The sequence below is a fragment of the Nannobrachium achirus genome (genome assembly GCF_963921795.1).
Source record: "Nannobrachium achirus genome assembly, chromosome: 11".
Lineage (NCBI taxonomy): Eukaryota > Metazoa > Chordata > Actinopteri > Myctophiformes > Myctophidae > Nannobrachium > Nannobrachium achirus.
In genome coordinates, this window is record NC_137820.1 from 4,177,474 (window position 1) to 4,192,473 (window position 15,000).

The 15,000-nt window shown below is 42.9% G+C and overlaps 1 protein-coding gene across 1 annotated transcript in view; it reads left to right on the plus strand.

Moving 5' to 3' along the window:
* LOC308293660 (tumor protein p53-inducible protein 11-like) overlaps positions 1-15,000 on the plus strand; it is a gene marked incomplete at its 3' end in the record, with an annotated part of 82,726 nt that overhangs the window by 50,680 nt on the left and 17,046 nt on the right. Inside the window, exons 2-4 of the mRNA XM_080736255.1 lie at positions 7,916-8,059; positions 14,310-14,368; positions 14,634-14,682. Coding sequence (XP_080592381.1) covers positions 7,934-8,059; positions 14,310-14,368; positions 14,634-14,682 — 234 coding nt within the window. The 5' untranslated portion in view covers positions 7,916-7,933. The remainder of the gene's footprint in view (positions 1-7,915; positions 8,060-14,309; positions 14,369-14,633; positions 14,683-15,000) is intronic.

Genomic DNA, 15,000 nt, shown 5'->3' on the forward strand with positions numbered 1-15,000 from the left:
GTGGGCTCGCCTGAAAGGCGAGAACACTGTTATCTTCATTATTTACCATGAACAGAAAAGGAAGTCCGCACACTGTTTGCAAGCTCCAGCGACAACTTTATTGGAGCTTGCAAACAGTGTGCGGACTTCCTTTTCTGTTCATGGTGCGTATTTTTGGTCCAGCACCTGTAAATATTTGGAGATGTGCGTGCTTCCTCCTCTGCTCTGACCCCTATCTTCATTATTTATTCATCAAGTTCCACCAATGAGGGCAATTGAGGTGAAACATCTGGGAGTGGTGTTAGCTGGAGTATTGTTGAGCTTCACATGACAGTTAGCACGCTGCAGAGTATAGTCACGAGCGAGCCCACACTGTTTCATAGGGACAGTATTTCTAGGTTTATTCGATCAACTCACAGTAGCAAGCATATGTTTATTTATACAAGTCATACATTTATTCAAGTCATACATTTATTCAAGTCATACATTTATTCAAGTCATACATCCACACAAGCATAATCACTGTTTAACAAATTTGCTGCTATGGCCGAAAATCCCGAAAAAATCCCCGTTGTACCGCTCTGCCATGCCCGTAGAACCGGAAATTTCCTGTTTAAAAAAAATAAAATAAAAATATATATATTTTTTTTGACCCCAAAAAATGTAGTAGGCACGATAGCAATCGCGAATTGCATGTTTAACCCCCATAGCAACCCCATCTTTCAAACATGGCAGCCATCTTTGTTTACATTTTAGGAAAACATAATGGCTGCTATCTCATGAATGCCTGAACGGATTTCCATTCGGATTTTTTTGTCTGAAAGCTGTGAGCAATGTGGACACACGTGGTGCATTATCTAGGCATGGGTGTGCATGATCCGTGCACTATGAATTACATGGAAGTCTATGGAGACAGGGGCATATGAGAGTACGAAGGTATTGTTAAATGGGCAGCAAATGAGTTAAGGTGATCCAAAGGAATAGGCTGAAGCTATAAAGCTTATGAATGCTTATCCTACGTATTCATGGTTTAAGATACATTAACACATCGGGTGCCCCTGGATTGCCCCATTTATCTCCTCTAGCTGCCCAGGCCCACCACCATTGTATTGAATCCGGCCCTGCTGCGTCAATGCATGCGTCATGACGTCACTTGGTCACATGAGCGCAGACAGGATGTTATTGTGTAACTTTCTGTATAGACCAGTGTTGATCATAGCTGTTCATTGCTGATCAAAATTTGGACATTTTGCCGCACCCCGCCACAGTTTTAGCCATAAAACAAACATCAGAGATAAAGGGCGTTAAAGATGGGGAAATGCATTGGAGTAAAGCCTTGGCTAGCGCCCCTGTAACTGTGGCTCACAACATTTTAATTGTTTATAAAATATACATAGCCATTCAGATATCTTATTTCACATCAGTATTGTTCATGTGAACTGGTTTGTTTAGGCTTATCCATTATAATTATAAAATCACTATGATTTATCACTGGTTTTCCACCGTGGATCACTTCCTCATTTACTCAAAGCGGACAGCAGCAGGAGTCGTGTCCCCCACTGCGTCATTCTGAGATGCCGGAGGAGCCGATGAGATCTGCCGGGGGCAAAGAATGTCCACGTTAGGTTAGACTGCTTCAACACTAACTCTGGGGGAGCCCAGGATCGAACTGGGAACAGTTAGGTTAGACTGCTTCAACACTAACTCTGGGGGAGCCCAGGATCCAACTGGGAACAGTTAGGTTAGACTGCTTCAACACTAACTCTGGGGGAGCCCAGGATCCAACTGGGAACAGTTAGGTTAGACTGCTTCAACACTAACTCTGGGGGAGCCCGGGATCGAACTGGAACAGTTAGGTTAGACTGCTTCAACACTAACTCTGGGGGAGCCCGGGATCGAACTGGGAACAATTAGGTTAGGACTGCTTCAACACTAACTCTGGGGGAGCCCGGGATCGAACTGGAACAGTTAGGTTAGACTGCCTTCAACACTAACTCTGGGGGAGCCCGGGATCGAACTGGGAACAATTAGGTTAGACTGCTTCAACACTAACTCTGGGGGAGCCCAGGATCGAACTGGGAACAATTAGGTTAGACTGCTTCAACACTAACTCTGGGGGAGCCGGGATCGAACTGGGAACAATTAGGTTAGACTGCTTCAACACTAACTCTGGGGAGCCCGGGATCGAACTGGGAACAATTAGGTAGACTGCTTCAACACTAACTCTGGGGGAGCCCAGGATCGAACTGGGAACAATTAGGTTAGACTGCTTCAACACTAACTCTGGGGGAGCCCGGGATCGAACTGGGAACAATTAGGTTAGACTGCTTCAACACTAACTCTGGGGGAGCCCAGGATCGAACTGGGAACAATTAGGTTAGACTGCTTCAACACTAACTCTGGGGGAGCCCGGATCGAACTGGGAACAATTAGGTTAGACTGCTTCAACACTAACTCTGGGGGAGCCCGGGGATCGAACTGGGAACAATTACAATTTACAATTAAGGCATTTAGCAGACGCTCTTAATCCATTCCAGAGTGATTTCCAATAAGCAAGGTAATAGCATGGGAACCCTTCAGGAACCCTCCGTGTTCTGAGACGGCATCTCTACCCCCGAGCCACTGCCGCCCCAGTGACAGGCCTAACTAGACGCACCAGAGCGGTGTATCCATGCAGATCTCTGGCCTCCAGGCATTATGGATCACCCCAGATCGATGACACGTGTCAATCAATACCTACTCTCATCTTTCATTGATCCACTTGATTACATGACCTGATTCAGTGGGTTTCAACCAGTGGTATGGGGACCACCAGTGGTCCTTGGGGGGGGGGGGGGGGGGGGGGGGTACCAGGTGGTCCCCAGCTAAATTATGGATAGCTGGTAACCAAATGGACCCTTAAAGATCTTTAACTCTTGACTTGAGTGGTAAAATGAAACCAAAGCTACAATTATTTGCCAGCTTTATTTTACTATTTACTTTGTAGATTGAAATTAGATTAAAGGAGTAGTTCACCCTCGCATGTATTTGCTTGTATTTCTCGCATTCCTAAGAAAAAAAGAAAAAAAAAACAAAAAAAAACAACAACAACATAATAGTACATTTAACCCAGTCATTTAACTGAAAACTAATGGTTGGAATGGATTCAGCAGCCCCAAAATACCCCAAATACACACCTAATACGTTCATATTGGCCATTCTTTATTTTCCTCCATTAATCCCAGGCCCTCGGGATACCCCAACTTTGATTGGCTCCCACAAAGTATGTCAAGGGAGTTGGGTTTGACAAAGTTCAGAGGTGATAGTAGACACCTTTATGATTGGTCTAACACAGTGGTCCTCAACCTTTCAGGCCGCGACCCCCCCAAAATAATCATATTTTAACTGGGGACCCCCAACTGCACAAGCACTTGTAGGAGTTGGCATTACATTTTGTTTGACTCTCTCTATTCCATTGTGAAAATAGCCGATCTACATGCTCACAACGCCTCGCGCTGCAAGGCTTTGTGAGCATGTAGATCTGCTATTTCACAATTTCTGCCTCTAATATTTGACAATTTGACCAATGTTTGTCCAGAGGTACTAAAAATGTCTTTAAAGTCCTAAATTGTCATTTTAGAAATGTGCAGATAACCTGTATACACCTATACTGTATGTTGGTCTGTTTACCATTGACACACAATGTTAACATTTAGCTAATCATCTGGGGACCCCCCAAAATAATTTGGGGGTCCCGACCCACAGGTTGAGAACCACTGGTCTAACACTCGGCTAACTTTCCCTCACTGAGTACACGAAATGGAACAGAGCCTTCATTATATCATAACACCTGTGGAGGAAGGAAGGGAGGAAGCAGCCATAATGTGTCTGATGAGAGAAATATACTTGGAAAGAAGTCCCCGTGTCCATGGCTGCTAGCAGGGGCATGCAGAGAATGTTAGAGAGGCAGGGGCTGACATTTCTAAAAGGGCCTTTTGGTGAAAATGTTGAAAATAGCAGACAGCTTGGAGATAGGCTATTTTCGGTACTCGATAGCACACTAAACTAAGCATAATCAAGTGAATACTGGAGATGCGGCGTACAACATGATTTCTACACAGAGAGGGCAATTCTTTCAACATGAGATGCTGCTCTGGAGAGTTTGGATAAGGCAATTCTCTTGAATGCTGCCTTCAAGTATGACATGGAAAGAGGGGCATTTGCATTTCTTGCACTTTTTACAGACGGATAAAAGGGCAGGGGCTCAAGCCCCCTTTGGTGTCTATAGAGGCTATGCACATGCATAAAGTGAATGGCAAATTGAGTGGCAAATCGAGTGGCGAAGTGAGTTTAACATTGTTTAATGCAAATGCATGTCTTTTCTGTTTGTATGTACTGTATGTACTGTATGGGCAGTCAAGGCCAGAAAGTATTTTTTGCCACTCAGTAGGCGTTCCAGCATAACTTCGGGTATGATGATGATGTCACACGCATACCCTCTATTGCAGGGTTCCCCAATTAGTTTTCTCCAAGGGCTGAATCATGTCTAGGGTACCAAGCCGAGGGCCGTTGTGTGCTTGTATATCTGCTGTTTTCACTACTGTTGTGTGACAGCCTTGTATGATAAAGCAGGGCTTTACTTTGCAAAGAAACGTACACATTTGAAACTTGGAGATACAAGGTTTCTTTCTGACAGTGATGATATTTACACCCCCGTATTGTCGGGTGAAAATCTTGTATGTCCAAAACCGTTCGTTTTGCATTTATCGTTTTAAAAATGATTTAAACTAGTGAAAACAGACGCCTCGCACCGCGAGGCGTTGTGTGCTTGTAGATCTGCTGTTTTCACTACTTTTGTGAAACAGCCTTGAATGATGAAGCAGGGCTTTACTTTGCGAAAGAACGTACAAATTTGGAGATACGAGGTTTCCACCCAACAACGACGATATACTAGTGTTGTTGCTGCTCTTATACCACCATTATTACTGGGGTTGGTGGGGCCTGACAGTAGCCCCCCGCGGGCCGCAAATGGCCCGCGGGCCCCCTATTGGGGAACCCTGCTCTATTGTCTATGTGTGCATGTGCCTGCCGCTATGCATGGAGCCTGTATTGGAGGAGAGGAGGGGGGATGGGGATGGGCGGGGCTGGGAGGGGATGGGCGTGTCTATATGTTTGTCGTGAAGGAAGTGTTGGAGTTGTTGCTCTGTTCCTCTGGGAGTTCTGTGAGAGGGGAGGGTCTTGGACGGGGGAAATCGGTTCACTAGAAAATAGCTACAGTACTTGTCTTTTCCTATACTATTCTTCAGACGACACATCAGGTCAGGGCAAACGTCAGGATAGGTCAGGACTACCTTCCTAACCTAGGACTACTGTAGCCTTATTTAACTGGAACTTTAGTTGTACTGAGGACCTTTCCAGGGAGGGTGCTCATGTGCGTCTTGCTGTGTCACCCTTTCTAGTTTTTCTTTGAGTTTTTCTTGCACTGACCAAAGGACACTTTTTTTTGTTTGTCTCTGCACTATTAGGTTGTGTTAGTAGTATTGAGTATTTTGCTTGTGTTTGACATCATGGTGAGATACTTGTAGCATTGACTGTTATGGATCCAGAACTACCCGTGTTTACATTACTTCCTCTTTGGCTTCGTTCTAACCTTGGTGTGTGTTGCGCGCACAGGGAGCAGGTGCACCGGCGTGTTAATTAGTGCTGGAAAAGACACAAACACACACCAGAGCATGTGAGCAGAGCTGAGTGTGGGGGAAATGCCCCAGTGAATGCTGTGTGTGAGTGTAGCCTATACATAGCTGCTGGTACTATCATTGCTGTGTGTGAGTGTAGCCTATACATAGCTGCTGGTACTATCATTGCGACCGTAGGTCGCATTTGGCGATGAAAACCATCACATCTTGTCTGTCAGCGGCAGCTCCAGAGAATTGTGACTGGGGGGGCTATGGGGGAGCTGGCTTTTTTTTAGAGCAGGGTCTAATTCATTTTGGTAACAAACAATAATGAATATATAATACTAATACGACAAACAAGATTCTCTAGCTTAGGGTATTGATAACTGAACAGACCAGGTCATTGGCAGTTTTCAGCTCCAAATCCGAGTACTGTAGGTGATCAAATAATAATAATCTGAGTACTGTAGGTGATCGAATAGGGTTTTTGTGAGGCTGAAGATGCTTTCCAGCATAAAAAGTACAGTGTTATAGTATGATTTACATAGAAGTCAGTCAATTGTCTTTCACATATTCATATCCACAAGTTTCCTACGCCCCATAGTGCATTGCGCAAACGTCTGCACCGAGGTTCCGCCACCGATTTACAAGCTCACAACGGGTTGCATCTGCGACGCGACGTGAGCTTGTATGTCTGCTGTTAAACCCGGAAGTTTGGTCCTGATAGTCTCCAGTAAACTCCCGCGGAAACTTGTGGATATATTTAATTTATGTATTCCATAAATATTTGTCATCACAATTGGGTGTGTGGGGTGGGGGGGGGGCTTAGGGGGTGCCAAGCCTTCACCGGGGGGTCCCTTGTATGCCCAAATATGGAGATCCCTGATGTCATCAATATTAAGCCCATAGCTTGGATTGTACATATTCCATTGGGTGAGTCTCATGTGGTCTATAACATAAGACATCTATGATGTCAGACACCAGTCATATTCATATTTGGGAAAAATATGTTGTCCAACTTAAACAACCAACCGCAAATCGAATCACACACTGATCACTGTGACGTCAGGGAAACCACTCTTAACAGAATGGGTTTGCTGCTCTGACATCACACTCTGGCTTCACTGTGATGTCACACTAACATAATCCTTTTTATGCCCATATATGTAGTTCCCTGATGTCATCAATATTAAGCCCCTATCTAACAGGACTTCATATGGGAATGCCCATATATGTAGGCCACAACGGCCACATACCACACTAACAGAATCCATATATGGCCAAGACAGATGGCCAAGACAGCCCATATCTGTGTAGCTGGTTCTACAGACAGGGATCTCCATGTATGGGCATAAAAGGGTATGATGTCAGATGTCATAGACATCATATAGGACGTTCACATTACGAATAACTGAGTAAGCATGGTTGGGCTCTCACAGCTTATCTCCATATACAGTACATGAATCTCCATATATGGGTGCCAGGGGTCTCCATACAGTATATGGGTAACTGGTCCGATACATCACTGGCCAGATTGCCAAGACTTGTGTGTATGTATGTATATATATATATATATATATATATATATATATATATATACAGTATATATATATATATATATATATATATATGGACAATATTAAGACCTGTGGGTTAATGATTAATCACCAGGTTGGAGGGAGAGAGTGAGCGAGAGGGAAGTGGTTTGTTCTGCCGAAACCCTTCACTAATAGTGCTTCAAATGCTATCCAATGATTGGCCGGTGATGTAAACATAACTGACACAAGGGATTCATAAACATCTGTGTGGATTGTGTAGAAGTTTGAATGACATCTTAGGTCAGTGGTCCTCAACCTTTTCAGGCCGCGAATAATAACAAAATAATAATAATAATATTTTAAACTTGACCACCACCACCTAATATAATTGTCTTGTCTCCTCATTTTCTCATGATTATTGATTGATCTGAATTCCACCACACAATCATTCTGACCTCATGAATTATTAAGTAGAGTCAACGTATGTCATCAAGCATGGTGTATTGGTTTAGGGGCTGGACTTAGGGCTGTAATAGATTTTATCACTTTTTTGGCATCTACTGTTACTGTTATATATTATCACTACAGATATTTTTCATTTCACTACGTCTTTAATACAAGAAAATGGCAATAAGAACTAAAGAAAATATCTGGAAAATATCTTAAAACATAAAACCACTCTAACAATCTCTCTCTCTCTCTCTCTCTCTCTCTCTCTCTCTCTCTCTCTCTCTCTCCCCCCAGGTGTGCGTCATCGTTGCCATGGCGACCAAGCCCCCTCCCCTGATGAAGAAGCACAGTCAGACAGACCTGATCAGTCGATTGAAGACCAGGAAGATCCTGGGAGTAGGAGGAGAAGACGATGACGGAGAGGTTCACCGCTCAAAGGTCAGAGGTCAAACCCACCCGCCACCAGAGCCTCAGTTCAGGCTCAAGATAACATGAGAGACAGAAGAAGTTGCCAGCACCTTTTTCACATGTTTTATTTACCTCTATGGACAGGAGCAAACGTACACGTTTCCACCTTAGTCTTCGTCAGCGTTTGTGACAAGACAACAGGAAATGACGTTTAAATAGGATGTGTTACAATCAGTGTAATTCAGAGCAGCTACCAAGACTGCAATCACTTTGAAAGTTCACAATGAGATCATCAATGTTGTTTGAGTTACCAAAACAAGACATGTGTAATTGTGTATAGCAATAATACCAAAATAAAAAATATATACCGGTACATGAAGCCACATTTTACCATCACACAGAGTAGGCTCTAATGACAAGGCGGCCTCTAAGAGCCTAATGTATCTGAAAGGTTAGTAAACCAAACAATACTGTGGCTTAGCATAGACCGTACCATCATAGAAAAATATACAGTAGTAATATAAAGATGTACTATAAATGTTAAAATGGTTCCTTTTTTTTTGCTTTTTGTGGGGTTTTTCGTTTGGTTATTATGTCTGAGTTTTGCTTTTGTTGTGCTATGTGTGTTTTTTTTTATGTAAAAAAAAAGAGAAAATAAACATATTGTTTAAAAAAAAATGTACAAGGAGGCCATTTGGAAACACTGCTCTCTTAGAATATCTACGAGTAGAGATTCTGTTGGATGTGAATTAGTGATCTTAATTTTTTATTTTTAGTTTTGACAGCTGCTCTGAATTACACTGATTGTAACACATCCTATTTAAACGTCATTTCCTGTTGTCTTGTCACAAACGCTGACGAAGACTAAGGTGGAAACGCGTACGTTGCGTCTAGTCGGCGCCCTGGCCAACTCGGGAACAATGTAAATAGGGGATGAATGCCCCGCCCTTTAATGCAAACCCCATTATACCTGTTGTCATAGGATCTGTTTTGACCATCTGTTTGCGTGTGTCCATTTATGCCCATATATGGGGATATCTGTCTGTCTACGTCCATTTTATGTCGATATATGGAGATCGCTGTAGGACCCGTTTTGACCATCTGTTTGCCTGTGTCCATTTATGCCCATATATGGAGTTATCTGTCTGTCTGCGTCCATTTCATGCCCATATATGGAGATCTCTGTAGGACCTGTATTGACCATCTATTTGCCTGTGTCCATTTATGCTCATATATGGAGATATCTGTATCTGTCTGTCCGCATCCATTTCATGCCCATACATGGAGATCTCTGTATCTGTTTGTCTGTGTCCCTTTATGCCCATTATGGAGATCTCTGTATCTGTCTGTGCCTCCGACTGTGTTGCAGACACAGTGCTGGTTCCCCCTTTAATGCAAACCCCATTATACCTGTTGTCATAGGACCCGTTTTGACCATCTGTTTACCTGTGTCCATTTATGCCCATATATGGAGATATCTGTATCTGTCTTTTTGCATCCATTTTATGCCCATATATGGAGATCTTTGACCATCTGCTTGCCTGTGTCCATTTATGCTCATATATGGAGATATCCGTATCTGTCTGTCTGCATCCATTTTATGCCCATGAATGGAGATCTATGCAGACACAGTGCCGGTTCCGGAAAACCCTGATGTCAGACATCAGAATCCGAACCTTTCGTGCTGGTTCCAGAAAATCGCGTATCGTATCAGATCGAGGCCAGGCACTGCACTACCTGCTGCGGCGGGGAACGTGCGTGCCGAATTTGAAATAGGGAATGAATGCCCCACCCTTTAATGCAAACCCCATTATACCTGTTCTCATAAGAGCCGTTTTGACCATATGTTTGCCTGTGTCCTTTTATGCCCATAGAACATCAGAATACGTAACCATGGCATTTTTTGTTGACTCATGTGGCGTACGTGATCTCAGATGTGATGTCACAATGAGTCAGCGCTTGCGCCGATTTCCTCCGGAACAGCCTGATGTCAACAATCAGCTCCGCATAAGGAGATTCCGAACGTTTTGCGCCGGTTTCGGAAAACCGCGAGTCGGGTCGGGTCGAGGCCCGGCACTGCACTACGCGCGGCGGCGGGGAACGCGCGTGCCGAATCTGAAGCCGGTGGGACGAACGGTTCTCGAGATACGCGGATTACAAACAGACAGACACGCAGACAGACAGAGATTTGTCGCATTTATAGATAGATTATAATTTATATCTGCAAGGTAATTAGTAACTAATGTTTTCAAATACATGTAGTGGAGTAAAAGTACAATATTTGTCTCTGAGAAGGAGTGGAGTAGAAGTAAAAGTATTGGAAATTGGAAATACTCAAGCTAAGTACGAATACCTCAAAATTGTATTTAAGTGCAATACTTAAGTACATGTACTTGGCTACTTTACTCCACTGAATTAGTCACAAGGTTGTGTTAATCGTTTGTTTCATTGGTTCATTATTGATATAAAACCACACACACACACACACACACACACACACACACACACACACACACACACACACACACACACACACACAATTCATCATTTTAACTTTCACTTAAAAAGAAAGTAGTCATAAATGGTGAGAACAAACATCAGATCTACAAGCTCACAGCGGATGGCGGCGTGTAAACAATAGCAGGAAGTGCTTCTGTGTGGCTTCCTTCCTTTCTCTCTCTCTCTCTCTCTCTCTCTCTCTCTCTCTCTCTCTCGCCCTCTGTTTACAACTCAGGACGATTAGTGTGCGAGCGAGGAAGAGAATGCATGTTATCTCCTCACTCTCTTCCTCTCTCTCTCTCTCTCCCTTCCTCTTTCACTCTCGCTCGCTCTCGCTCTCTCATTGCCGCACTCTCTCTCTCTCTCTCTCTCTCTCTCTCTCTCTCTCTCTCTCTCTCTCTCTCTCTCTGTGTGTGTGTATGACAGTGGCGTCAGTTCAGAAAAAGCTAAGGTATGGCAACACACGCATGCAAGACACCAGTCATGTTGCCATACCTTAGCAACAGGCATGATGAATTTATTTTAAGAAGTACATATAATATATAATTATATATACCTATAATATAATTATAATACCTTGTTAAAGTGACCACTGTAATTTACTGTAATTTAATAACATAATAACCCGCACAGATAGACAAAGAGACATTCATGGATTCATATTTAGAACTAACTTTTATCTTCCCCCCCTGGACCCAGGGTATGGCAGCTGCATACCCCTGCCATACCCAATTGACGCCCCTGGTGTATGAGGGTGTGTTTCAGAAATCTTTTTTTAGGAGTGTTGCCAAGAAACGAGGAAACCTTCATCTGTGAGCACAATGTCCATAAATAAATAAATGAAGAAAGTTTCAGTGAAAATAGTAGATTGCACCGGTTTGTGAGCTTGTAGATCTGCTGTGGGGGCCTGAGCTGGAAAGTTTGGGAATAAATACATAGACAGTGTTTAAAGAGATATTTCACTTAAAAAAATAAATAAAATAAAAACTCTGGTCATTTTATCACCTGTCTGCCTGCCTGCCTGCCTGCCTGCCTGCCTGCCTGCCTGTCTGTCTGTCTGTCTGTCTGTCTGTCTGTCTGTCTGTCTGTCTGTCTGTCTGTCTGCCTGCTGGTAGTAGTCGGGTGGGGAGTGTGAAACTTGTGGCTGTGCTCGGCCATCTTTAAGAAGTAGTGAAAATAGTAGGTGGCATCAGATCACAGATACACAGTAGATATATATATTTTACAGTACTGTTTTCTCTCATCCTCTTTTCAATACAGTAGCAAATGACTGAAAACTTGTTTTTGTATCCATGTTCTTACAGAGATCAGCAGTTTGAATCGATTTTAATCGATTTACGATAAATCGTTACATGCCCAGTGGAAATGAACTTTATCCAACGTCTTGTATTTAATCAGACAATTCTAGTAATTGCTTCCATGCCAAGCCAGCATCAGCAAGATTTCCTTTTTAAACTTTAATTCTCCTCTCCTCTCCTCTCCTCTCCTCTCCTCTCCTCTCCTCTCCTCTCCTCTCCTCTCTGCTCCTCTCATGCATATATTCATGAAAATTAACCCATTCATAACGGGTACACATTATTGTGTATTATTATTTTATGCTTTAGCTATTGAAAAATAGCAGATATACAAGCTCACAGCGCGACACCGAGTGCCGCGCTGCGAGCTTGTAGATCTGCTATTTTTCACTGGTTAAAGCATTCAATAATTCTAGGCCTAAATGGGTTTAATTAGCACTAGTGAATATGCATGTGTTCCTGTGAAGACTGTAAAATATGTCAGATCAAAGCCAGCCGTTACAATATCACACTATGATGGAGACATACTGTGTGTGTGTGTGTGTGTGTGTGTGTGTGTGTGTGTGTGTGTGTGTGTGTGTGTGTGTGTGTGTGTGTGTGTGTGTGTGTGTGTGTGTGTGTGTGTGTGTGTGTGTGTGTGTGTGTGTGTGTGTGTGTGTGGGTGGGTGGGTGGGTGGGTGGGTGGGTGGGCGGGCGGGCGGGCGGGCGGGCGGGCGTGCGTGCGGCAGGGTTTCCGTATATTTTACCGGCCAATCAATTAATTTAACGGCCATATTATAATGAAGGGTTAGGGTTAATACTGTATGTGCGTGTGCATGGTGCACCCAACTGATAATTACACCATTTTATGTTAGCGCTGGGCTTCCTTAATTCCTCTTTATCACAGATGCAATTGCAATCTGTTCCTGAGTTAACAAAATAATATCCTAACTATCTACTTATGTAGTAGTATAAAGAAGTGAATAGGTTAAAGTGGGCACGCAACACAAGCGAACCGTTTGCGCGCCCTGCCACACAGTACGTGGCCTACAAATTAATACGTTAATTGTATATGATTTTGGCTTCACGTCTCATTACACCTTAATATGCAAACACACAACATTTGTTTTGTTTTGTTAATGTTATGTTGGCGCAAGGAAGGTTACTAACCTGACTTGCCTCTGTTGCTTTGACCACGATGGGATCACATCCATGCGATCAGAAAGTCATGTGCGTGCTTGTAGGCCTATAATATCCACGATTCCACAGAGTTCGAGTCCCTTTTTCATTATCGTCTACTCTGGGTCCAGCTTGGTCTAGAACCCCAGTTCTGTTCTGTTTATAACACTAAAACCACGCTGTATAGCGCTGATTGTTACAAGGTGCTGGAACTGTCAGCTGTGAAACGTGATGTGTGCTTCTCCGTAAGGCCGTGTGCGTGTCTAAAATAGCAGACATACAAGCTCACAGCGCTGCGCGTTTCGACTTGTTGTGAGCTTGAAGCTCTGATATTTCCAATGCGCGTAACATAGAGATGGGATTTATGTCTATTTGAAGTGAGTCGGATCTCTGGGATCCGTTCCTTTCAAAGAGCCGTTCAAAAGACTGGCGTACTTTTCCCACCAATGTTCAGGAACGGCTCCCTACTGTGAACCGTTCATTTCAAAGAGCTGTTCAAAAGACTCGATTCGTTCGCGAAAGTCCCACCTCTAACAGCGCAGCATGAAGCAGCAGCAGTGGCGCTGATCTCCGCTGTCGTCAGACTCACAGAAGACAGAACATGATACAAATTTAAAATTATGATAGGTTTTAATGGTTGTAGCTTTACTACTTTAGACAAATAATTATGTGAATAATAAGATTAAATGATAAAATAGCCTAAGAGGCATTTTCCCAGCCGGCCACGGTGGCCGGTGGACTTTATAATTACCGGCCAATTAAACATTTAACCGGTCAATGGCTGGTAAATACCGGCTAACGGAATCTCTGGCGGGTGTGCGGTCTTGCAGATCAGATCAGTAACATGTTGTGTGTGTGGTCTTGTAGATCAGTAACATGTTGTGTGGTCTTGCAGATCAGATCAGTAACATGTTGTGTGTGGTCTTGTAGATCAGTAACATGTTGTGTGGTCTTGCAGATCAGATCAGTAACATGTTGTGTGGTCTTGCAGATCAGATCAGTAACATGTTGTGTGGTCTTGCAGATCAGTAACATGTTGTGTGGTCTTACAGATCAGTAACATGTTGTGTGGTCTTGCAGATCAGTAACATGGTGTGTGGTCTTGCAGATCAGATCAGTAACATGTTGTATGTGGTCTTGCAGATCAGTAACATGTTGTGTGTGTGGTCTTGCAGATCAGTAACATGTTGTGTGTGTGGTCTTGTAGATCAGTAACATGTTGTGTGTGTGGTCTTGTAGATCAGTAACATGTTGTGTGGTCTTGCAGATCAGTAACATGTTGTGTGGTCTTGCAGATCAGATCAGTAACATGTTGTGTGGTCTTGCAGATCAGTCAGATGTTGGGGAATGAGATCAAGTTTGCGGTTCGAGAACCCATCGGTCTCAGGTGAGCTGGACACTGATTGGACCACTCATCTGTCAATCATCTGTCTTACACTGATACACTTTATTTTGTTTTGTTTTCAATTTGTGTTTATTTTCAGTTTGTTTTTAAAAGTGTCACACGTAAAACCTTTGAAAATAGATTTCATATCCACCCAAAATGCTCTGTATTTATGTATGTTATTTGTTATATTGTATGTATGTGCTATTTAGTTTTAGTGAAGTATAAATGTAATAATGAGAATAATAACATTGTTTTGTTTGTGTAGGTTATGGATAGTCATCTCAGCACTGGCGTTCACAGGCATGTCTGTTATGGTGAGTTAAACTCTACTAACTAGTCAGAGATAACATGTCTGTTATGGTGAGTTAAACTCTACTAACTAGTCAGAGATAACATGTCTGTTATGGTGAGTTAAACTCTACTAACTAGTCAGAGATAACATGTCTGTTATGGTGAGTTAAACTCTACTAACTAGTCAGAGATAACATGTCTGTTATGGTGAGTTAAACTCTACTAACTAGTCAATAACATGTCTGTTATGGTGAGTTAAACTCTACTAACTAGTCAATAACATGTCTGTTATGGTGAGTTAAACTCTACTAACTAGTCAGAGATAACATGTCTGTTATGGT